General features: G+C 46.6%; 1 protein-coding gene across 4 annotated transcripts in view; it reads right to left on the bottom strand.

Annotated features, from left to right (window-relative positions):
• WHRN (whirlin) overlaps window positions 1-14296 on the bottom strand; it is a 99123-nt gene extending 84827 nt beyond the window's left edge. For 2 of the 4 annotated variants that reach the window (XM_037796931.1, XM_037796934.1), the window contains exon 1: window positions 12895-14294. In XM_037796931.1, coding sequence (XP_037652859.1) covers window positions 12895-13518 — 624 coding nt within the window. In that variant the 5' untranslated portion in view covers window positions 13519-14294. Of the gene's footprint in view, window positions 1-12894 lie in introns of all 4 variants that reach the window. The other 2 variants (XM_037796933.1, XM_037796935.1) reach the window with 2 other exon arrangements.
• Between the last annotated feature and the right edge of the window lie 11818 nt (window positions 14297-26114).

Genomic DNA, 26114 nt, shown 5'->3' with positions numbered 1-26114 from the left:
GAAGACAAACATCCACCAGGAGAATTTGTTTATATCAGTAACATTTTCTCAGTCCAGGAGTAGATAAATTGATGGCATCTATTCTCCTCCTAGTCTCTTCATATCCTTGTCCCTTATCACTTCCTGCACATTCTCAGTTGATTCGGGTGATGGGCTTCCAATTTAACTTAATCTCAGACTAAAAAAATCTGAATTCAAGGTGGATTAACCAACCTCCTAAGAACCTCCTCAGCAGACATCATAAAGAAAAAGATTTTGATGGCAAAGAAAATGTAGAACTCTTGTGATTAAATGGACACAGAACATCAGTGAATAAATTACAAACCCAAAATATACATACACAGTAAGCATGCAAAGGAGTTCAACAGTTCACTATTGAAATTATGCAAATTAAAATAGATACCTTTTGGTCTATCAGACCGGCAAAGATGGAAAAGAAACATAATATCCAGTGTTGACAAGGTTGGAGAAAAATGAGGGATCTCACAACTGCTAACAATGGTTGGAGGGACTGTAAAAAACAAACTCCCACCAAAGAACATTTTGGCAACAGTTATTAAAGCCTTAAAAATATGCCTATCCTCTGAGCCAATACCACCCAGAGAAAGAAACCCAAGGAATTATCAGAGACATGCTAAAAGATGAATGTGCAAGGATGTTTCAAGTAGCAATATGCATAATATTAAAAAAAACACTGTCCAACAAGAAAAAATTAGTTAAATCAATCACATTCCTGTTAACTATGATATATTATACAGTCATTAAAAAGCATATTTTAGAAACATTTATCAAGATGAGAAAATAGTTATGATGCATTACATGGGAAGGAAGCAGGCTAGACAACTATGTTTGGTAAAGAATCACTAATACACATTTACACACAGATGCACTGGGGGTACCAGAAAGACATGAATCCAACTGTCAAAAAGGTAGGCATGATTTTCCCATAAACCTACAACTTCTCTAACGATAACAAACAAACAAACAAATTAAAAATTGTCAACAGGGATTATTTCAGGTGTGGGGGGGCGATATTATCAGTGCTTTTTTTTTGTTTGTGTGTGTGTGCTTTTCTGGGCTTTCCAAGTTTTCTAAATTGAATCCATATATCACAGGTAGGTCATTTATATATGTAAATGTATATGTATATGTGTGTGTATATATAAATGTGTGTATGTGTGTATATAACTTTTTAATTCAATTTTATTGAGATATATTCACATACCATACAATCATCCAAAGTGTACAATCAATTGTCCACAAAGTGTATATATAATTTTAAGGGCCTCAGCAGACTCCTCTACTTCCCATGTTTCCTATGAACCAACCAAATGCTCCTTTAATTTGTCCACTTGTGATGGGTTGTTGACCACTAGCCTTCTTACAAGAGGCCCAGGGGAAAGTGTCCTCATCCACAAAGTTTTCTCTTCCTGCCCATGGTGAAGCCAGCGTAGATGGATTTGGGGACTCAACCATTCAATGAGACGATTTCACAAGTCATCACTTGATCTGAATGGGGGCTGAGTTGAGGTCACAGGGATCTATTAGGGAATTTTCACAGACGATCTACAAGGTGAAAACCTGATAGAGGTCAAGGGGTGACAAGAGAGATAAAAGGGAGGAATAAAGGGGTGGGGGGTGAGGTGCCCAGCGTCCTCCAAGCTTTATCTGGAAAGGAGCAGGGTGGCTGTGGCCCTGTGGGTTTTCTGATCAAGTGGCTACAAAGTCAATTCCATAATGGAAAAAAATCACGAACAAACGGACTTTACAGAACACCTGCTTTAGCCGGGCGCTTTACTGGGCTGGACACTCAGCTCTCCTGGGAGAGGCCGTCGAGAGCCGAGGCAAAGGGCATATGCTTCAGAGGCAGGAAGACCTGGATTCAAATCTCAGTTCTGCCACCCCACCATGAGCGGGAACAAGGCTGGTCCCTTCCTTGTCCTGATTCTCAGTTTCCTCTCCCTCAAGACTAGGTGAAGGTTGGTGGGGGGTGCATGGGAGGCCCTTAGCATAAATCCAGCAGCACCTAGAAGATCCCCAGAGATGGTGATATTCATCAGTGTGCACAGCATTATAAGCTGGCAGCATCTTGTCTTAGCTATTTTGTCCTTCAATGGTGCCAGAAGGAGCATCATCCAGTAGCACAACTGACCCCAACACAGTGGTCTAAACATAGTGGATAACCATTAAATGCCCAAATTAATGCATGTGGCAGGTGCTTTAACACACCATTAGTATGACCATCAGTATCCCCATTTTAGAGATGAGGAAATGGAGCATGGCTGTTTTATTAGTATCCTCAGCACAATTTTATTGAAGAGCAATCTGGGACTCAGGGAGAGTAAGAAACTTGTTCAAGGTCATTTGGCTATAAAGTGGTGGAGCCGGGATTCAAACTCAGGGAGTGCAGCTGCAGAGTCCAGCTGTGGCCTCGTCACCTCTCTGGCATTGGGGTTAAGAACACAGTCTCTGGGTCAACGAAAACCTAGGTTTAAATCCTGGCTCTGCCAGTTTCTTTGTGAAACTGTTTGTCACTTTGTGACAACAGGCAAGTGACAAACTGCAATTCTGCAAAATGATGTGATAAAAATGGTATCTACCTCAATCCTCATAGGGTTCTTGTAAGGTTTAAAGGACTTCACATATGCATAAATCATTTAGAACAATGTCAGGTACATAGTAAGCCCTCAGTACAAAGGTTATTATTATACAATTAAACAAATGAAAACACTAGGAAATATATTATCTGTGCCGTGGTAGAAGGGAACCTCATGCTAAGGCGGGTGAGGGGAGGAAGATGAGGTTTCCCACAGATGGGGGCAGCAGTAGGGTGGGGGTGGGCAGGTCTGCTGGGAGGACACTTCAAGGCCGGTTCTCACAGGGGCTGTGGGTGTGAACAAGAAGAAAGAAACCAAGTCATATTTCCAAGGAGGGGTGTTGCTTGTTTGGCCCAGCCTGGGCGCCATTTGGAGTTCAGCTGGAGAAGCGGACTCTGCAGGCAAAGGGGGATCAGATCATGGGCAGCAAACAACAGGCTGAGGAGCTCGGCCTCTGCCCGAAGGCCCCAGCTCCTGTGCAGGGTTCTAGGCAGGTGTGGCACAGACACATACACATCTGGGAAGTTCGCCCTGCTCCAGGATGGAGAATGGCTGGGGGACAGATGAGCAAGTCGGGGGACGTGAGTGTGGTCTGAGACGTGCTGGGGAGAGGTTGGGCCTGGAGAGTCTAATGTCACTGAGGCATGAGTGATCCCCAACGGGGAGACTGGGGAGAAGAGGGGGTCAAGGTCACTAACTTAGGGAATGTCCATGATTTAAGGGTGAGAGGCAAAAGGTGTCATCAGGGGTTCGGAGACCAGCCAGGACTTCCAGAGCAGATACTGGGGAAGAGCTGAAACTGTAAACAAAAATAAATAAATAAAAATCAAAGGCAAGGATCCTGTTTGGAGAGAGCAAGGCTAGAAGAGGGCTGAAGACACAGACATTTGGGGGAAGACGGGAAGGAATTTGAGGGCGATCTGAACTTCCTGCCTTTGCAGTAGACTTAAGGTCTCCAGATTGGAAGGGATCTAGCAGGAGAAGGACAAAGAGAATTCAAGAGAGTTGGGGGAATCTGCAAAAGGCGTAAAGGATAGGCAGTAGAGAGAGATGAACACTGGGTCCAGAAGCACCAGAGGACACTACCTTCTCCATTGCAGGCCAGGAGGATGGGAAGGGCAGGAGGAAAATCCTGCCCTGGGAACTTCTGGAAGCTTCCCCACCTACATGGGTGGTTAAGCAATCAAAGCTGGACCACATGCTTTTCTTTTCTTAATCGAAACCCCTTAATGAGGCCTAGCACACCGATTCAAATGTGGCGCAAACAAATGACAGGGTGTTTTCAAAGTGCAGAGCCGCATGATTTCACTTTCACCTGCATTAATTATTTCAGCGGGCTCTGGAAACCATCACCTCCTTCCACTCCTCATCAGGGTCCCTGGGGAGGCCATCAGGGAAGGATGCTGGGGGGCAAGGCTGGGGTGCAGCCGCCCTGTCACCCTCTGGGCCTCTGGGCCATGCATCTGTCTGTCTCTTCACATTTCTAAGGCCTTGAAAAATCAGAAGGGGGAATGGGGACACATGAGTCTAGTCAACCACTGGGCTTTATTACTTCTTATAAAGATAATCCAAAGGCCAAGAATCAGATAAGAGCAGTCACACTTTTAGAGAAACTGTGGCTACAGGGTAATGCTGACGACATTGAGTAAATGACTCTGCAATTCAAACAGCTGGGACGGATCACACAGGCCCCAAGTCCCGATATTTTCTCCCACTGGCATTTTTCTTTTTTTTTCTTCTTTAACTAAGCAGGCACAGCAGAAGACTCTCCAAGCCGAGTAGAGTCTAGAACATTTTTCATTACAGTGCTTGCAGCAGGACTCCATGACTGTATTTTTCAAACTTGACCATGTGATGTTAACAACGACCTGTTGGTGAAGGTCTGTTATGAGCTGGGTTTGGTGGTAGGGGAAACAGGCATGGAGACAGAAAGGACCTGCCCAAGGTCACAGCTAAGCAGCACTGCTGGGATATGAACCAGGTCTGTCTCCAAAAGCCCCTCAGGTTCAGATCTCCCTTCACTGATTTATTCCAATATATCAGTTGACGCACGTCTGGATCTTGCTCCAAGACAGCTAAGGATGGGGACAGAGGGGGGGAAATCCTAAAGAAAAGCAGTCTTTCCCGAACTGTCAGGCAGTTACAACTTTTCTGGGGTGCTTGTTAATTCTCAAGCAAGCTAATGTTTGAGAATCATTACATCTAAGGCCCAAACATCTGGGTATTTGGATCACATTTTTTTGTCATTTTACTATATTCCTCCCTGCAGCCTGGAGCTTTAGAATCCTATAAAGAAGGCTTCTTGGGACTTATTAATGGAAGGCTGATATATTTGCTTTGCATTCAAAGTCAAGAGGATGCTGATATTATGAAAGCTCAGGTAGAGAGGAAAAAATAACTACGAAACTGGCTGCCAGCTGAAGCAAAACCACAGCCAATTTAGCAGAAGGAACGCAAATTCTCAAAGAGCGAAGGAGGCAAAGGGGCTGAGACTAGAAAGGAAACAAAAATAAATCCACTTATGCATTCTCCATAGAGAATAAAGCAGCTTTTTAACATCAGCATGATTAGCAGGCACCCAGTCTTCACCTGAAATTTTGGGACTTCTTGAAACCTGAACAGTTTTTTTTTAAAACAGAAAGCCAGAAGATATACCTCACTCCAAATTGGTTCATTGATTGCTTCGGAATGCATAAATGGTTCTATTTTGGGATCACAGACACAGGCTGCTGAAACAACCCACTTCTGGGAATTTAGTCTTAAAATTAAGAGCAAGTTACAAATAAAATAATCAGAGGGGTCTTGATAGGGTGGATCTGGGCTGCAGAGGATTTGAAAAGCTGGTGCCCACCTAGGCACAGGCCACATGATTTTTAAAGAGCCTTTCACTAAAATAGCACTAGAGGCTTTCTTATTTACTAAGGGTTTGTTTACATGCCAGCAAACACATTTGATCCCTTCAGGGAGCCCCCCCACTCCAAGGCAGGTCGGAGATGTAGTTATGTCCTTCCACAGTTCCAGTGCCTGAGGTTCAGAGATGTCAAGTGATCTGCCCAAGGCCACACAGCAACTTCCAGGAGGAGCAGACACCAGAACCAGTGGCTTTTCTCAGATTGGCATCCAGAACGCAGGCTTCCTGCAAATGTCACACTCAGGGACCAAGGAGTGCTGGACTCACCAGTGCTGGATTAGGAGCAGATCATTCCACTCATTCAGCAAATGTTTATTAGGTGCTAACTATGAGCCAGGCCCTGTTGCCATACAGGGGGTATATGAGCAAAACAGAGCAGGTCTCCATTATCTCCCAGCTCACTTGTAGTAGGGAAGTCAGATGATAAACAAAAGAATGAAACACTGTAGTGAGTGCAAGGAGGGAAATAAAAGCAGGGTAAGGGGGTGGAGGACTGGAGCAGGGGCAGGGGTGCTGCTTAAGAGAGGGCGGCAGCAAAGCGGAGGTGTGCAATGTCACAGCACTTAAAATACCTGCTAGCCTGTAGCCATGGGTGCTCCTGGGTCTATTCCACCCCAGGCTCCCACCCCTCAAGGTTCCCAAGGGTGGGGGCTGTGTCCCTTTGGTCTCTGATTTCCAAGAACCCATCACAGGTCTGTGGTGTGCTCAGTGCACAGCAACTGCTTCTCCTGCTGACAGGTGGGCTGGGCTGAGCCACCTTCCCACAACGGGTGGGCCCCAGGCCCCCCAAGTAGTAAAATGGGCTCTTTGGGTTCGATGGTTCCTAAAGGGCCCCTAAATGTCAGACACAAAATGTGATGCGTGCCTGCCTCCCTGCAGGGTAGGTGAGTATTGGGGAACGAGCAATACCTTTGGAGAGGCTGGTGGCATAACCCAGCCAGGAAGGCCACTTAGGTTCTCATCCCAATGGTGACCTTGAGCTAGGCAATTTCACCTCCTCCAGCAGGACCCTCCTCTCCCTCCTCACCTTCTCACCTCCCTACCTCCCCTGGTGTTATGGGTTGAATCATGTCCTCCCAAAAAGACATGTTCAAGTCCTAACTGCCAGGACCTCAAAATGTGACCTTATTTGGAAATAGGGTCATTATAGTTAAAATGAGGTGATGCTGGAGTAGGGGACCCTCGATGCTGCATGACTGGTGTCCTTACCAGAAGGGGACAGAAGACCCTGCTGGCACCTGCATTTTGAACTTCTAGCCTCCAGAACCGTGAGATGATAAACATCTGCTATTTTAAGCCACCCAGTTTGTTGTGGCAGTCCAGGACACTCAGACACCAGGGGAGGATTACACGGGACAGGATGGAAAAGCGCCTGGCTCAGAGTAGCGGCCGGGTAAGGTCAGCCTCCCCTCTTCCAACAGGGCTCCGTGAAAGCAAAGGTCAGACACAGATGCACTAGCCCCGTGGTGCTGCCCACCACAGCTGACGCCACGAGTGCACGGGGAAAGAACCGAGAGCTTGATTCCTACTCTTTGCACCCTTCCCACCTGCCACGCTGAAAAATAAAATGCAAATTCTGCAGCATGGGAATCTTAAATCTTAAAAAAGCCCCTCGCCCTGGGGCACAATTAGAGATCTGTACACGCTCAGAAGTAACATCAGACTCTTGCTTGGAGGGGGAAGAAAAGAATTGGTTTTGAAAGATTTTTATTTCAGCCTCTAACCACCTTCAGCCACCAAATGCCATTCCTTCTAATCAGATTCTCTGGTCTTTGTTGGGGACTAGGCCAGGGTCCCTGAGCAGTGGAGACCAAGTAGTTATAAAACACATTGTGAGAGAGCCCCTTGGAGCCTAATCCTCAGTGGACTTCTGCTTCAGCACAAGCCCTGTGCGGAGTTGGGGTTGGGGGGGGGGGTAGGGGCAGTGTCAGGACTCTTAGGAGATGCCCATGTGCTGTAGCCGTGAGCAGACAGGCGTGTCAGAGGCATGTGCATCTGACAGGTGTGTGCAGGCTTTGTGCCGGTGGCTGGAGGCAGGAGGAGGTGGGAAGCAGAATCACAGAAAAACCAATTGGTCGGAGGTGAAAGGAGCACATGTGGCACCATCGGAATGATGAATCTATGGCAGGTAATAAACAACACTGGGTTTGTCAGCAGAGGGGAGTGACGGAAAAGCAAGACTCTAATGCTGGGACGACTCTATATCTCTTTCTCAAACAGCTTCAAGTCCAAAAACAGGAATCCTCTACCCTAAAAATGTTGCTTCTTAAAAAAATAAATGCATTCTTTTCCACTCTGCAAAATGCTTCTTTGATTTGAACAGTAAATAACCAGTTTAAAGAGATTTGGTCTTGCACCAAATTACCTGAAACTTTGGGCATCAGCTTGAGCCAAATAAATATATGAGACTAAATTAAAGAAATGGACTCTCAGTGTACTGCATTGCACTCTGTTTGGATGCAGAGACCAAAAATCCATTCAATAAAGGGTTTATTAAGAGTGAGCTTTCAACATGTCGGTGCTGGCAAGGCTCAGAGGACCCAAGAATGAATCCAGTGCCAGAGGAAAGTCTGTGCATACCCAGAAAAACATTACCCATGGTTTCCAAATTGGAATATAGGAATGAGACCAATGGGAGAAGCCGTGTTTCAGATACAAAGTTGAAAGTGGTAATAATCTGTGATGGCTTCAGCTAACCATGTACAATGGGGAAGTGACAAATGTGCCATTTAGAACGTGCCGGACCAAATATAATGACATATGAATATCGACAGATTCTTCCAGGGTTATTATGCAAAGGAAGGGAGGGTGTGATAACTCTAATTAAAAGAAAGGGACAGCAACCTTTTTTAACTTCTGGAACGTTTCAAATTCTAATACGTTCTTAGATTTACCCATGGGGATGCTGAAACTGTAATGAAGCCATTTAATTTTTATTGAGTTAAAACACACATATACATACACACACAAACACACACTCACGTATATCCCAGCAGCACCTGGATACCCTGCCTTCAAATACACACAGAATCAAGGGACTCGGAAAGCAACTGGGTATCTGGATTTGATTTTGAGTGCTCCCAGCGCAGTGCTGTTTGTGTCAGAATCCTATTGTTTTCTCATCTACCCTGGAATAGCACCAGGGTTGGTGTTCTAGGGTTGAGGGACAGCAGTCAACTTCTTGTCAGTACAGTGTGTTACCCATCAATTTCCGGATTTAGTAGGAAGCTACACAAGGATGCCAAGATTCTCGTCTCCCAATCCTTAGCCAACTTTCTTTACTCTGCCTTAAACAAAAGCAATTCCAAAAGAACAGAAAAGCATCAGATTAGATATACCGAGCAAATCACACAAACTATCTGAGCTGGAAGGGACTTTGGGCAGCCCCTGGTCCACCCATTCTGGGACACAGAGAGGCACAGTGATTCATCAACGACACACAGCAAGCATGTGGCAGAGCACAACGGAGCATCCTGGTCTGTGAACTCCTTGGCTGTTTAGCAAGCATTTCTGGCTGAAATCTTTAAAAGGCCTACTTTTTTATTACTATGAGTTTGGCTCCTGTTCATTCAAGATAGATTTTTCCAAAATCAAACACTTCAACATAATTGCAAATAGTAAATGGCTTGCATTATCTGGATGTGTCACTGCTGATTTAGCAAATAGGCTTCAAAAGAGGGAAGGGAGCCCTGCTGGATGTGGGAGAAAAATCTTCACTGAAATGTTCTGAGTAACAATGGATTCTTGCTTTGTCAGAAAGAGAAGGGGGGAAAACTTTGTACATTCAACCACCCCTTTAAAAAGCTGTTCACATCTTCTTGACCAAAAGGGGGGATGTGAAATGAAATGAAATAAAGTTTCAGTGGCTGAGAGATTCCAAATGGAGTCAAGAGATCACTCTGGTGGGCACTCTTATGCACTATATAGATAACCCTTTTTAGGTTTTAATGCATTGGAATAGCTAGAAATATCTGAAACTATCAAATGGCAACCCTGTAGCCTTGACTCTTGAAGACAATTGTACAGCCATGTTGCTTACAAGAGGTGACAGTGTGATTGTGAAAACCTTGTGGATCACACTCCCTTTATCCAATGTATGGATGGATGAGTAGAAAATTGGGGACAAAAAACTAAATGAAAAATAGGGTGGGAGGGGGAGATGATTTGGGTGTTCTTTTTACTTTTATTTTTTATTATTTTCACTTTTTCTGGTACAAGGAAATATTTAAAAAATAGGTTGGGGTGATGAATGCACAATTATATGATGGTACTGTAAACAACTGATTGTACACTTTGGATGATTGTATGGTGTGTGAATAAATCTTAATTTAAAAAAAAGCTGTTCACTAGACTAGCAGGAGGTGATCATTTCTGGTTCATAAAACCTCTCTTACATAAACTGATTCCTAAAAGGCTATTTTCTTTTTATCACACAAACATATACATGTACACATACACACATACAATATCAATCTCTTCTTTAGGGAAGACTCAGAGGATCTTTTCCCCTCTTTCCACTCACAGAAGAAAACTAAAGATTTCAAGGTTGAAAACACTAAATACAATGTAATATCCTGAAATGGAAAAAGGGCATTAGGGGGAAAGCTGGCAAAATTCAAACAAAGTCTGAAGATCAGTTAATAATAGTGTGCCAATGTTATTTTTTTAGTTTTGCCAAATGTTTATGCAAGATGTTAGTGTTAGGGGAAGCTGGGTGAAGGGTGGATTATTTCTGTAGCTTTTCCAGAAAACTACAATTATTACAAAATGAAAAGTTCCATTTAAAAAAATAAAGCAAATCCTCCCTGTCCATCCCCCCTGCCCCTAAGACATCTTTTCTAAAAGAGCCACGTTCCTTGAGACGAAGGAAGAAAACATCAGAGTCGACCTTTCTTGCCAACAGTGTGCAATCAGGAGACATGAAGAAAGCAGGCCCATTCTGGGAAGAGGAGATGGAAACCCATCAAGCAAACACACACAAACACAACTGAGCTGCTCACCTGTACCATAAACTCCCTGACACCCTGTCCTACTGTCCTGCAACTTACAAAGAGGGACTACGGGTGCAGACCTCCTGGATGAGGGGCCCTGTGTGCCTAGTGGCCTTTGGTTAAGGAATGCAGCCTTAATTTTGTGGAAATGTGTAGACAGCTGTCCAGATGTTCTAAACTGTCCCCCAAAACATCTGCCCACCGTGCAACCCCAAGGTATGGTAGCCTCAAAGACTAAGTTCCACCTCCTCTATTTTAAATTCCACCCATCGAAAGCCAGTGCCCTTTTCCCCCCTGGAGTTAATGTGACCCCAAGCAGCCCTCGTTTTGCCTATTCCTTCAGGTCAGTTACGTGTCCAGGCTGGCAGAGGGGCAAACCTGAGGCAGGAGGAGCTCATTCTGCCTTAGCAGACACCTCCAGGGAACAAAAAATGACAGTCAGGGAGGAAGAAGGTCAATTAGCTCACAGGGGCTCCTCCACCAGAGGCCCCCACACTCCCAGGGATGTTTCTGCTCCTCTCAACCTCTCCCTCACTGGAAAGTATTAATTTCCAGGCCTCAGAACTATGCCATGGAGAGTTTAGGTTTTACTCTGGAAGCGACAAGAGTGTATAAACTAGCTAGCTGGTGCTGCTGGAGTCACAGCACCACAGCATAACAGCACATGACACAGTTCAGGGAGGTTCAGACAGAAGACCCAGAGGCAATCAACTAAATGGGGGCTGAAACTTGCAGCCAAGTAGCTGGACCCTGGTGGCGTGGCTGAGTCTGGGGTGCAAACTAGAGGAAGACTCAGTATTTTAATTGTCTGGGTTACTGCTGGCCCTTTCAAAGGCTATCACCTTGGAATGATTAAATTACCCAAATCTTTTAAAATTGGTACTGAAATTGAATATAAATTTATAAATTGTGGATCAAGTATCTTTAGAATAGAAATTTATCATCTGGGAACTCCCGACCATTCTAGAGCCAAGGTCAATGCACTATTTTTCTTTATAAATAAGTGTAATGTTAAATAAAGGGAAAAGATTGAGGAGACAGAGAGGGGCACTGCTGCATGGAACCCACAATGAACTTGGCCCCCTGCACCCCCAAACAACACAAACAGACCTGCCCTCTTCCAGAGGCTGCAAATAAATTACCGAAATTCTCAGAGGCCTCCCCAGAGGAGCAGGAAGGGGTGAGAAGCAACTGAGACAGGCCAAGGTCAGAGATAAGGTGCTGGTGCCCCAGGTGCAGTCAGCTCAAGACTCACCTGGCCACATGTCACTGACCAGCACACCAGAAGTAGCCCCAGGCCTGGCCTCTGCTGCCTGCCTGTCTCCCAGCAGCCAGCAGGCCTTCAGCTGGAGTTCAAAACAAGTGCCCTGAGGAGGACCAGGAGGTAGAGGCAAGGGCATTGGAGGTGGGGGTTGCGGGGAGTGAGAGCAGGAGAGGTCAGGTCACAGGCCAGCCCAAGTCCCTGGGAAGCATTTTCCCTGCCGAAGCAGAGCCAGTGTCACTGTCCTTTCCCCCCAAAACTCTTCCCTTCCTACACACAAGGGGGAGGAGAGCGAGCACCTGCAAAGGGTCCTTGAATCTACACGTGGACTAAACACTGTCCCTCCATCCATCTCATACTCCAATTGCTTTTCAGTGGCCCTGGGCTGTGAGACTGGAAACACACACCTTCCTTTAAACAGCATGATTAAATCTCTAGAAGCTTGTTTTCAAGAGGTATTTTTTTCTCAATTAAGAGACACAAAAAGTACAACTACTCTCATGGGGGCTGGCAGATCTACTTTTGACATTCAGATGGGGCCTCATTCTTAGGGACCACTTATCTGGTCCAGCTGCCCCTTTTTCCAAGTGGAGAAGCAGAGGTTCCGAAAGGATACTTGTCCCAGGATACACAGCCTGATCCACAAACAGCCCAGTGAGGCTGTACCCCACCACCACCACCACCACCTCCAGCCCTACTGGAGCTAAGAACTAAGAAAACTTTCTTTCAGACGCAAAAACCTAGAGAATAATAAGAGTAACACGAGCAGCAACGGAGGCCACTCACTGAGTACTTGCTATATGACAAGCATGAGACTTTCTCTCCTCTCTCTCATAATAATTCACCACACCCTCCACACTTTGTAATCATACATAAGCCTGAGTATTTGATGGCTGTCTGTCCCCTGCGTTTGTCTTTAAGCCTGATGAGGGCCGAATCTTTGTCTGTTTTGCCCATCACTATATTCCGAGGGCCTGAATACATGTGCTGAATAAAGTGGCCGTTCTTGTTTCAAAGTCAAGAAAAATGGGATCCAGAAAGGTTAACTGATTTGCCTAAGAACACACAGCATGGAAGCGACTGAAGGGGCTGTGCCACTCTACCCCGCGATCCTACTCCAAACCACAGACCTACCTTGACGGCCTCAGCGTGAGTCACCCGGGCCAAGGACTTGTCGTTGACGCGCAGAATTTGGTCCCCGACCAGCAACCCTTCCTTCTCGGCCAGAGAGCCTGGCTCCACCAGCGACACATAGATGCCCACGCCGTGCTCCGAGCCCCCGCGGATGCTGAAGCCCAAGCCCTCGTGCGCCTTGGCGCGCCGCAGGCTCACCAGGCGCACCTCTCCCGGCCCCGCGCCGTCGGGGCCGCCCCAGCAGGGCTGCCGGTAGGGAGCAGCGGCGGGCAGGTAGAGGCCCTCCGCCGTGTACTGGTCGAAGAGCAACTGGTCGGAGCGCGGGATGACCAGGCGCAGCATGGGAAGCAGGCGCCGCTTGACCGGGCTGTCCAGCAGGACGCGCAGGGTGCGCACCAAGTCGAAGACGTTGCGGCGCGCGTGGTACGCATTCAGGCAGTGCGTGAACTGCTCCCGCTCAGCCTCGCTCAGCAGCGCGGTCAGCGCCTGGTGCAGCTGGCGCACGTTGGCAGACAGCAGCCGCAGCCCCGAGCCCCCGCCGCCGCCGCCGCCCGCCCCGGCCGCCGAGCCCAGCGAGCCGGTGGAGGACGAGCTCACCGACAGGCCGTCCAGCGGCGCGTTCATCTCCTCGCCGAGGCCGGGCCGGGCTCCGGGCACGCGGTGGGGCAGCGGCTGCACTCGCCCGCACCGGCGCGAAGCTGGATCCCGGGGAGCACGCAGACCGCGGCTGGAGTCTGGGTCAGGGGGTCGCGGAGACAATGGCCAAACCCCGGCGGTCGCGGGGACGGCTGCGAGAGTCCCGGGCGCGCGAAGACAGAGGGGGTCGCCGAGACGGCTGCTGGAATTCGGAGGGCGTGGAGTCGGTGGCTGGAGGCAGGGAGACGCGGAGACAGCAGCTGAAGTCCGGGGATCGCGGAGACGGCGACTGGAATCACGGAGACGTGGCAACAGCCGCTCTAGTCCCGGGATCGCGGAGACCGCGACTGGAGTCAGGGACACGCGAAGACAGCGGCTGACGTCCGGGGGGCGCGGAGACAGCAGCTACATTCTGGAGGGCACAGAGACGACGGACGGCTGGAGCGGGGGCGCGGCAAAGCTGACCGCCCCGTCACACCACACCCGGGGCTCCCCCAGCCGGGCCACCCGTTCCTCTTGGGCTGGGGGACCCCAAAGTGAAAAGTTAGGTTGGGGGGACGCTCTAGTCCCAAAGTCCGGCAGGGGATGCGGGGCATGTCCGGGGCAGCCCCAGGATGCTGCAGCCCGGGGACCCCGCGCCCCTGTGCCGATGGGGCGCGGAAGGAGCAGCGAGGCCGCAAGCCCGGACTTTGCGAACTGTTGAGCCGCCCCGGGCAGCGCCTTCCCGCGAGTCCCGACGCTGCCGCGGCCGCCGCCAGCCCAGCCTTGGCCCCGCCCCCTCGCCCCTCCTCCCCGCCCCTCCCCCACGGGCTCTTCAGGAAATGACGTCCCGCCTCGCGCCTGGCGGTTGCTTGGAGACGGGGTGAAACAGTCCAGCCCCGGGGTAGAAAGGGGTGAAAGTGGGGGTGGGGGTGGCAAGGGCCCCCGGGCCTTACGGAAGCCCTCTCCCAACTTCCCACCCGGGGGAGAGGGCGGTGGCTCAAAACGTGTGCTCCTGGATCCTAGAGCGTGTGCTCTAGAATCGCTTCACAGCAGTTGGCCAGCTAGCTAATTTACAATTGTGGAGAAAAATAGCCAACTTTTTCCCTCTAAAATACTGTTCTCGTTTCTCTGCTTTAAAACGCTGCGCTCACGCAGACATACAAGTTCAAGGGCTTCTGTGGACGTTCGTTGGACACCGTGTGCAGGAGAGGCTGACAGTACGGACATGTACTGGTGCCTGGGGAAGCCAGCTCCTGTGCAGGGACAGAACAGACTGGACACTCTCCAGGCTCCAGAGGGTGGGGGTGGGGGGCCTTTTATCAGAAATATTAAGCCCACACACGAGTGTGTATAAAACTGGTGAAATCTGAATAAGGTGGATCAGTTGTATGAATGTCAGTTTTCTGGTGTGATACTGTACTATAGTTATGCAAGATGTCTACACTGGGGGAAACTGACTGAAGGCTACATGGGTTCTCTCTGAATCTTCAATTATCTCAAAATTAAAAATTAAATATATATATATATATATACCTATGCACTTAAAGGGTATATATATATATAAGATTAAGAAGAAAGGATTCTACACCCTCCCACTCCAAGACCAAATGGGGAGATACTCCAAGGCATGGCCTAGAGTCTTCCATTCCCCAGCCCATTCCCCAAAATACAAACTAAGTCAAAGCCCCTTGCTTTTAAGCAAAGGCAGCTTTCTTAGGAGCCCCCATAGCACCCCTCCATACACAGAAACCCCTTCTGACTTGAATTGTTTCTCAAAAGCTAGTCTCCTATAGGAAAGTCTGGAGTTGCCCTTGCAGAGCCAGCTGACTTCTGTCTGGGGAGAGAAAGATGGGTGTACCTGAAGGAGTAGGTTTGAGCTAGACCCAGAAGGATGGAATTGGGTCCAATTGCTCCTGCTGAGCAAATGGGATTTTTCCAAGATCTGGAGTCTGGAATGCACTGAGCTTGTTCATGAACTGTGAATGGTCTGGGAGGCTGGAGCCTTCATTTAGACTAAGAGGGAAGTAAAGACTCCTCCATTTATCCATTCATTCACTTATCCATTTATTCATGTGTTTGTTCTTCATTCAACATTTTCCAAGCACCTATCTGTGCTAGGTATTGGAGGCCCAGGTTACAGATACAAAGTTTCTGACCTCAAGGAGATCACAGTCTAGCAAGGGAGAAAGACCACGTAAGTAAATAAACAGTTACAAACCAATATGCTGGCAATTAAATGCAAAACATGATCCTGGACAGGTTCTAAAAATGAAAAGGCCCAAAAGGGCACTTGGGGGATATAAGGAAAAATGGAATATAGAGTGCTAGCTTAAATCAATGTTAAATTTCTTGAACTTGATAACTACATTCAAGGTGGTTACATAAATGAATATCCCTGTTCTCAGGAAATGTGCACAGCAGCATTAAAAAATCTAATTATTTTCCCACTTCTCTGAAATAGACCTAGGTTAAATTAATACCCAGTAATATATTTGATATGTCTAAGGAAGCATGATGTGTACAATATAAACTCAACTGTTCAAAAAATGGATTGATAAATAGATAGACAAATGGATAGATTAATAGATTGATGGGTAGATGGAATGATATGGAAAATGTGGTAAAATGTTAAAATTGGTGGAACTGAGCATCTGGTGGGATAAAGGTTTGTTGGAGTTCTCTGTGTAGGATTTGTATTATTTTTGTAACTCTTCTGGAAGTTTGATAGTGTTTCAAAGTAAAAAAGGTTAAAAAACAAACAAACAAACAAAAAAAACCAGTATGCAAAGTCCTGTAATGGCTGAGGGAGCCCAGGTTTGGGGGAACAGAAGGGTCTTACAGAAAAGGGGGCACCTAAACTGAAGTTCCCTAATTAAAGTTGACTTTCTTCTCTGAACAATGGCGAACCACGAAAGGATTTCCAATACTGTTGGCCAAATGCATTCCCAAATTCGAAGCTATATTTTCCCTAAAAATCTAATTATTTTCCCACTTCTCTGAAATAGACCTAGGTTAAATTAATACCCAGTAATATATTTGATATGTCTAAGAAGAAGATTTTTTAAATAGCCAGTTAAAACTAACTTTGAACATCTGTCTTACAGCTGTAAGTTCCACACTTGACAGTGTACCCTTATTCCTCCATCTTAACTGCCGTTGAAAACTTTAGTGCAACTAGCCAAAGATATTTAAGAGAAAAAATTGATCTTCTCCATCCCGCAAATGTATTAATGGCATACCTCAAAATGTCACCAACCAGGGCTTAATTTATGCGGTGCAGGTTTTCTGCAAATCCATTTCATGCTTAGCTTTCATTTAGTTTGTGTTCTGATTATAATTAATGTGATTGGCTTGATAAATGCTAAGATCCCAATTCCCAACATTTTCTTTCCATGCACAGGATGTCTGTGAGAAGGTATTTTGCTTTAGATAGCAGAAACCATGTTGCTTATGTCTAGTAGAAAAAGAAACACTTTCTTCTACAAACATCAGAGACCATCTGGATGCTGCGCTATTGTGTAATTTCATAGAAGCTGACTTGGGAGGGCAGACAAGTATGTGAGCATGGAAAAAGGAATCGTCAGGGTTTCTTACATCCATCTAGCATAACCACCGTAGTATCACTTTGCACTTTTGTACCCTTGAACAAGAGGCAGTGTGTAGCTATGCTCAAACTCCAAGAATCCTATTTCATGTCTGAAGATGCTTTTGCTGTTCAGAAATAAGCTCTGGGAAATCCAAGATGCTGGGCTCCCAAGGGCTGCACTACCTCCAGCCTTCAACACCTGGAAGGAAACCCTGGATACATGAGCAGACCTGGTCTTGGTTGCATACTTCCCTCTTCAGAAGGAAAATGTTATTCTCCCCTTGCCTTCTTTACCAAAGCCATGTTTAATGGTTCATTACTGCTCCCCAACTCTGGTGAATCGATCCCTTCGATGGATGTTCCTTGAAACCTGAACTCACTGGAGCAGTTGAAAAGACAGAGGGAAGAAGAGTGAAGCGCTTTGTGTTGAACTGGATTTTTGTTTGTTGTGTTGGTGAGTTTTAACCAAGAAGCCACCTAGTGAGTTGAGTTACACTCTGGATATCAGGCAGAAAACCATTATTCCAGCCTCAGCGCTTCCCCTGACTAGTTGAATGACCCACAGCAAGTGGCTTCACCTCTCAGCTTGTGCCGGTTTGAATGTATTATGTCCCCCAGAAAAAGCCATATTCTTTGATGCAATCTTGTGGGGCAAGCATAATAGTGGGGATTAAGTTGGACCGTTTGGGTTAGGTTGTTTGAATGGAGATGTGCCCCACCCAGCTGTGGGTGGTGACTCTGGTGGGATACTCCCATGGAGGCATGGCCCCACCCATTAGGGGTGGGCCTTGATCAGTGGAGCCATATAAATGAGCTGGCTCAAGGAGAGAAAACAAAGTGCAGCTGTGAGTGACGTTTTGAAGAGGAGCAAGCTTGCTAGAGAGGAACGTCCTGGGAGAAAGCCATTTTGAAGCCAGAACTTTGGAGCAGATGCCAGCCACGTGCCTTCCCAGCTAACAGAGGTTTTCCGGACGCCATTGGCCATCCTCCAGCGAAGGTACCCGATTACTGATGTGTTACCTTGGACACTTTATGGCCTTAAGACTGTAACTGTGTAGCCAAATAAACCCCCTTTTTATAAAAGCCAATCCAGCTCTGGTGTTTTGCATTCCACAACATTAGCAAACTAGAACACAGCTGTAGAATGGGGCCCCTACGTTTTCTCCATCTCCCCAGGTGGCAGCTTCCAGCACTGAGTCCTGTGCAGTAAATGAAAGCGTGTTGAAGCTCAGACTGAGTCATAAAGTTGTTAGTTATTTTTCTCCTCTTTTTGATGGCAATCTTGAAAAACCTTTTCCTGTTTTGCAGTTATTTGGATCTTCTCCCCTTTCTCTTACCCACTGGAATGTATTGCTTAGAAGGCAATCGAGATTAAAAATTCGAGATGCATTTCCCATGGGACAAATAGAAAACTATAGCTGTGGTTTACTGAGCGCCACTCACTGCTAAACACTTATGTATTTTATTCATTCAGTCCTCCTACCTGCTTTCCTGACTAAGGCGGGTAACCATTGCTGTTACCATCATCATCCCCTGAAGACAGAGAGGAAACTGAGACCTGGGGAAGGAGCCTATCCAAGGTTACAGAGCTAACTGGTGGACGAAATGGGATTTGAACCTGGGCAGCCTGACCTCTCAGCCATCTCTCTCAATCACTGTGCTAGGCTGCCTCTGGAATATTTGCTTCAAGATGCTGAAAAGCCCTGGATGGGAATGGTATGAGGACACATTTTCCCTGGAAAGTTGGGTTGGAAATGTCAGAGGCTAAAAATAAGTCACATGGTAATGCCCCCTGGGTGATAAGATGACATTTTGTGGAGACAAGAAAGAGCAAGGTTTTATAAAGAGGTCATCATTGAAAGCGATGGAGTTGGAGAGGATTTGGGAACACCAGGGGTTCTCAGCCTGGATATAGGAGGAGGAGGCTCCAGGCTCTCTGAGGCAAGGTGTCTTTGGGAACCTTTCCCCATACTGGGATCCCTAGGGAAGGGACGTTAGCAACTGGAGTTATCACTTCAGCTCCAGGACCACAGCTTGTCTCTCCCTGCAGTGTCAGTGGGGACAGTACAGCAGAGAAAAAGAAACATTAGCCTCTATGACTGGTAGATAATGCAGTCAGTATTGATGGAAGTGCAGGGAGATAAGAGAAGGGCGAGAAAAAGAGAAAGACAAAAACATCAGAAAAAGAGGAGACATACAGGTATTTATCTTGGCCTGGGAATAATCCCAGGAGAATTATGTGATGTTTGTGCTGGAAGGTGTTGGAGTCTGGCTCAATCCCCAGGTTCAAGTCCCATCCCATAGCTGTGTGACCTTGGGCAAGTCACCAAGGGCTTTGCACCTGAGTTCCCTTACTCTAAAATGGGGGGTAGTGTGGCACTGTCATTGGTGTAACTGGGAATATTAATTGAAGTCTTGTATGCAAAGTGCTTAGCACGGGCCCACTGGGTACCAGCTGCTCCCACAACACTTAGCCTTCATCTCAGTAAGGGTCCCTACCACCCCGGAGCCCCTCAGAAGCAGGGGTTGTAGCTTGTTTATCTATGTCCCTGCTCAGCCCCAAAACGAGCACACAGTAGGCACTCAATCATTATTGGTTGAATGAAGTTTTAGCTCCCTCTCTCCCCCACCGTTGGTCACGCTTAGGAAAACAAAGGGCCAGGGAAGTTGCTGTCTTGCCCACAGCCCCACAGGAGCCTGTGCCCATCCCCGGTTCTTTCCATAGCGGCCAATAGCGCAAATGATTGAGTGCCTGCAGAGTGCTCGTGCTCCACAGGCAACGTTTCTTTCAATCCTCGCAACAATCCTGTGAATTGGATACTAATATTACTCCCACTTTACAGATGAGGAAACTCAGTGTCCAGATTATGAGGTGGTTTCCCCAAAATCTGTGCTGTTGGCTATCCCCTACACTGGCCCATGAGGTGTACTCATTGCTGCTCCTATTGAGACAGATGAGACTAACTTCCCTTATATATGGCTTTGGAGGAAATAGCAAAGTATAACGATAGCAATAATAAATTGCAGGGAGCCAATTTGTGGGCTGGAAAGAGCCAGAACAGTGGAAGTGAACTTATCAGGCATACTGTATTGTAATCTGACTGCTGCAAAGACAGTAGGAGCTTCTTTAATCAGGGGATTATGTATTGGTTGCCTGGGACAGTCTCCACACCAGTTTGGCTCAGATTAGAGAAGCTCCTAATGAAAACATCTTGTCACACACACATCAGCATGGTCAACCGGGGTATCCATTCACTCATTCACTCCATTCATTCATTTGTTCATTCATCATTCCAAATTTATTCAGCTCCTCTGCTCTGCCAGACATTGTTCTTGGGGATTCAGTAGGAACAAGACCACCAGGGTCCCTGCCCTCTTGGAGCTGACAGTCAGAAGCTGTTGTGTAGTGTGCATCAAATGTGGTAATGGGCAGCTGGGTGGACGTGTTGTGAGCTCTAAAGTGAAGGGCTCAGGCAAGGCATCCCAGCTGACAGCCCCTTCCCTGGGCCCCAAATCCCCACTCATTTCAGCTTCATAACACGATGGTCAATACTGCAGCCAGACTTGCGTAAAATAATTCCTGGTGATGTAACCTTGGAGGAATCACTCATCTCTCCGAGCCTCAATTTCATCATTTATGCAAAAAGGCTATAAAAAGGGGTATAATAGGATGGTTGGAAGGCTGACAGAGATAATGCATGTAAAGCCCACACACAGCATAGTGTCTGTGCTTTAGCAGCTGCAAGAGTGCTAGAAGAACTGCAAAGCTTTGAGAAAGTAACCTCATAGCTTTGTTTATCCATATAGATCCTGTAAAACTTTTTTTAATAGTAAAGTGTCTGAATTTCTGTATAATTGTTTCATTTCCTCACTGATCCTCAAGGAAGATTTTTGCTTTGATTTTTTATTTTTAACTCCAGCCTTCAAGGGATTTTGCAACTGAATGCTACTCTCTGTATATTGGTGGCCAAGACCTTTCTCTCTTTGCCTCGGTCTTCCCATCTGTATAATGAGGGTTTAGATGCAGTCTCTTGCAGACCTCTTCATCTCTAAGAATTATGTTTTTGCTTCTATGACAGGGGAGCAGTGGGGGCAGAAGAGGAGGACAAGGGGGAGCTATGACTAATTTTCTAGGCATTCTAGGTTGATGCAGAATTAGAAATCTGTTGCTGGCTCCCTCCTCTGTGGAGCCCTTCTCTGACTTGTTCGAGGTTCTTAAAGACTCTTTGCCAGGGTTTCAAATCACAGCTCACGGTCCTAACTGCCTTTCAGCAGGTTTTGTAATTTTGCCTTTGACTTTGACCATCTTCACAGGCACTCGGCAGACATTGTTATTACATATACAGGGCTCAGTATGCCCAATTGCTTGGCAAATTGTGTCGAAGAATCTATAACTATTAAAGAAGGAAGCTTGCTCACTGCATTCTTCTTTATTCTTTGGAAATTTGATATTCTCATTGACCTATGAAGGTAAGAGTAAATGGAGTTTCAATGTTATAGTATTTTTTTAGACAGGTGGAAATTTAAAGATCAAATTCATTTATTCATTCAACAAACATGTGCCAGGCCCTGGGTGGGGACTGAAGGGAACTCTACTCCTTGTCCTCGTGACTCCCACCTGAAAGGGAATTACATATAAAGGATAATACTGGCTCTGCTCTGTAGCAGAATGTGTTAGCTGTCTATCACCATGTAATAAATTCCCGCAAACTTGAGGGCTTAGACAACACACATTTCTTTATCTCACAATTTCCATGAGTCAGAGTCTGGGTATGACTTAGCTGGGTCTTCTATTTCAGGACCACGCAAGGTGTCGGGGAGGCAGTGTTCTCATTTGGAGGCTTGACTAGGGCAGGATCCATTTCCAAGCTCATTCAGCTGTTGGCAGAATTTACTTCTTGGGACAGCATGACTGAGGAGCCCACTTTCTGCTGGCTGTTGTTGGGAGCTGCCCTCCACTCCTAGAGGCCACTCACAGCTTCTTACCGTGTGTCCCTGAACATGGCAGCTGAGCCAGCAAGGGAGCCTCCCTCTCCAGGCTGTTAGGACAGAGTATCATGTAAGGTAACATAACCATAGGAGTGACATCCCCACATCTTTGCCATATAAGGTAACCTAATTGAGGGGCATGACATCCAATGACCTCTGCCATATTCTATTGGTTAGAATCAAGTCACAGGTTCCACCCAAACACAAGAGGAGGGGATTATACAAGGGCAGTACTCATGGCAAGGGGGTCACTTAGGGTATGTCGGCCACACAGAGGATGGAAGCCCCTGATTCTGCCGGGTGAGGTCGAGAGGGCTTCCTGCAAGAAGGATGTTTGAAGGATGACACTAGGAGGATGAGTAGTGTCATCAGATGGGCAAGGTGGGAAGGGCATCCTAGGCAGAAGGAACAGCATCCACAAAGACCCAGAGGCAAGAAAGATTGCAATATGTTCGGAGAATGGTCAGGAAGCTCTGCATATTGGAGTCAGCAAAGTATGTGGCCAGGAATTTGGCTAGAGAGGAGGTAGGCAGGGCCAAATCCAGCCTGGCCTCAAATGCTGGGCCAAGCAATTTTGATGTTACTCTAAAGCCACAGAGAGCCATCAATTTGCAGATGCAGGTTCTGATTTTTCTGGAGGAGCATCAAGGAGCTTCTCTAACAGCTCTCAAAGATTTACAGAAGAACTTGTACTCCATAAAGAATCTTCAGTGAGGGCGGCATTCTTTCAAGAGTGTGATAGACATCAGAGCTTGCTAAAAATATGTCAGAGCCTCCAAGGCATACCAAACCAGAGACTGTTTATTTTGGAAGAGACTGTCAAACACCATGCAGGCCAATGACTGCCTTTTCTCTTCACCTCAGTGTCATGCATCTTGACAATGTATGACAGGCACTGGAGTCATGCTGACCTGGGTTCAAATGCTGGTTCTACCACTTGCCAGCTGGTAAGACCTTGAGTAAGTGACTAGACCCTGTGGTCCATCAAATGGAATTAATAATGGATGCCATGAGGATTAAATGCAAGTATATATGTTAAGCACTTATCTGGCATATAGTAAATTCTCAACTAATGTTGACAACTCCAAGTGGCCAAAACCCTGCCTCAATTCCAGGCATGATTTCTTAGCCTCTCCTATTCTACTCCTTCTCTGAGAATTCATTCATCTCATCAATAACCTTTTAGAAGGATGTACATTTACTCTATGCTCTGTAAATAACAATAACAGCAACAATGGCTCTGGTGCTATCCCAATGCCATTGAAATATGCCTATGCATCAGTTGAATAACTCTAATTTAATCCGACGGCAGTAGTTTTCTGGAACACAATGTTACAAGGGAGCAGTGTGATCTCCAGGGCTTTTTGATGCCTAATTAAAAGGCACTGTAGCAAGAAGGAGATTGCAGTTACATTTTAGAATCACAATTTTCTAATTTTGGAGTTGGAAAAAATAAGAGTTTTTTACCAAACTGTGAGGAGTTTGGGAAGAATTGCCCAGGGAGACAGGTGATTTTCTGGTCACCTGAAGAAGGCTTGTGCCATTGTTTTTGCTTGTCAGAAAAAGTCAAGGTCATTCCAAGAGGCTGGGAATCCGCTTTCTTTAGCCAATGGACCAGGAAGGCCTGACCACAGCTGAGATGGTCTTTGGCAGAGGAATTCTCAGGAAGAGCTCACTCATTTTCAGTATTACCTCGTTCTGCAGCACCTTCTTATTGAGCAACATATTAGGTGTTGATGATGGTGGGCATAATAATAAAAATAACCAACATCCTAAATGTCTCTAAATTACAGATTCTTAACCGGGGCTTATAGCTCTAGAGCAACTGTGAAGTCCCTGGAGTTGTACACAGTATTTTGTGTATGTGTGTGCATCATTTTTTTGGTTCAGTGGTCCATAACCCCAAAACATTAGTTTTCCTTATTCTAAATAAAACTTGCTTCAATGTATTGAGTGCTTACTATGTAACAAGTACAGGGTCCATGCAAGGTTTTCAGAGACAATTTTCCCTTTCTCTGGGCTTCAGTCTCATATTCATAGATGCAGTGTGGCCCCAGGGGTAAGAGAAAACATGGACCCTATAGTCAGACTGACCTTGGATTGAATCCTGACTTGGTCGCCTCTTGAGGAATCAACTTCCTCATCTATAAAACGGACATAATCCTAGTCCATTTGGATTCACTGAGATAATGCACTGCAATGTATAGGGCACAGCGCTTCTCACGTAGTTAGTACTCAGTAAATGCCGTATCATCTTGATTGACTTAGTCATTGATATGTTTGTTATTGTTGTTGTTGCTAACTAAAAATGAGATCATGAACTTGGAGGCACTCTATAAACCCTAAAGATAGCAAAGGAAAGTGAATAGCAATGATATTAGGATAAAGAAAGTGAAGTGGTGTCTTCCCCTTTGGGCTCCTCCCCTCAGAAAGAGACTGCGCTGGGCCAGGAGTTGCATTAACACCAAGAAGAGTAACTCGCCCAGGGCCCAGCACTGAGCTGCTAGGCCGGGTGTGGACAGGGAGGCAGAGTCACTGGCTCCCTGTCTCGTCTCCAGTTCCATTGCAGGATGGCCCGAGAGCACTAAGGTACCACAGAGTAACTGGTGCTGTCATTGCAAACTTGCTTTCTCACATCCCTGCTGCACCAGGGATGGCGAAGCGTGGGAGAAAGGGAGCAGGGGGACACTCAGGCAATTTCAGGCTGGCACTGGCCTCAGTTCATCCGTGCTATCACTATCCCTGCCCCTATCCATCCTCACCAACCTTTCCTTGCGTGTCCCCTCTCAATGAACAGTCCGCCAGCCATCCAGTTCTTCCTGTCAGAAACCTAGAAGCTAGCCTTTTCACCTCCTTCTCCTTTCAATTCCTTCCCTGCCCCAGTCTGTGACTCCTACCCCTAAATCTCTCCAGTCTGTCTCCTCCCCACCATCTCCCCTACCACTACACAGACCTCCATCTCACCTGGATTTGTGCAGGGCCTCCTGGTGGGCCTACCTTTATCCACTCTGGTGATCTTAACAAACCCAGATCTCATGATGCCATCCTTTTGCTTTAACCCTTCAATGGCTCCCTGATAAAGGTAAAACTCTTTACAGAGCCTGCACAACGCAGCCTGTGGGCTCCTTAAGGACAACTGTCTTGGCCACCAGGTCCCTGTGTGTGCTGCATGCTCCCCTGGCACCAGCACATGCTGTTCCTCCAGGTAAAATGCTTCTCCACCTTCTTTTCTCCTATGCATCCTTCAGAACTCAAATACGCTTTTTCCAGGGAAGCTTCCCAGGCCCCTTAGACGAGGTTGGACCCCTCTGTATTCTTTCACAAGACCTTTTACTTGCTTTTCAAAGCACTTAGTATGATTGAATTAGATTTATTTCTGTGATTACCTGTTGAATTATCTCACTTTATCCTTGACTGATAGAGATTATCATACCTAAAATGATGATGAAAAAATGGAGGCTCAGTGAGAGAAACTTGCCCGAGACCATACTATGCAACATTAGCAGATCCTGTGTTTAGACTTGATTCCAAAGCACACGTTCTAATCACAAGAGTTATCGAGCATGTTGGCAAGAAGGTGTTTCAACTTCAGTGCTGACCGTTTGATGACATGGGTTAGAGCAGAGGTTCTCGAAGCATGGCTCCTGGACCCAGAGTGTCAGCATCACCTGGGAGCTTGTACGGGCCACTCCCTAGACCTACCGAATCAGAAACTTGCAGTGGAGCCCCCCAGGGATCCTGATGCATGCTTAAATTTCAGGGCTTCTAGAATCAGAGAAACAGAACATCGAAGCTGGAAATGCCCCTTCTGGACTGCTTCAACTAAGATCAAGAGGTGGGGAAGGCATGGCTAGCCTCACAGCTGTGTCAGGGAGAGCCAGGTTTTCTACCTCATGAATCCTGAGACCTAGCCAGGAGAACTCCTCTTGGTCGAGGTGAAGATTTGTTCACAGTCTGGGGAAGGCCTGTCCATCCCCTATAACCCGTGGTTAGCAAAGATGTCAATCAACAGTTTGGGAAATTTAAT

This window comes from Choloepus didactylus, chromosome 10, assembly GCF_015220235.1.
Source record: "Choloepus didactylus isolate mChoDid1 chromosome 10, mChoDid1.pri, whole genome shotgun sequence".
NCBI lineage: Eukaryota > Metazoa > Chordata > Mammalia > Pilosa > Megalonychidae > Choloepus > Choloepus didactylus.
Note: the sequence above shows the minus strand (reverse complement) of the source record. Positions and strands in the feature narration are given on the sequence as shown.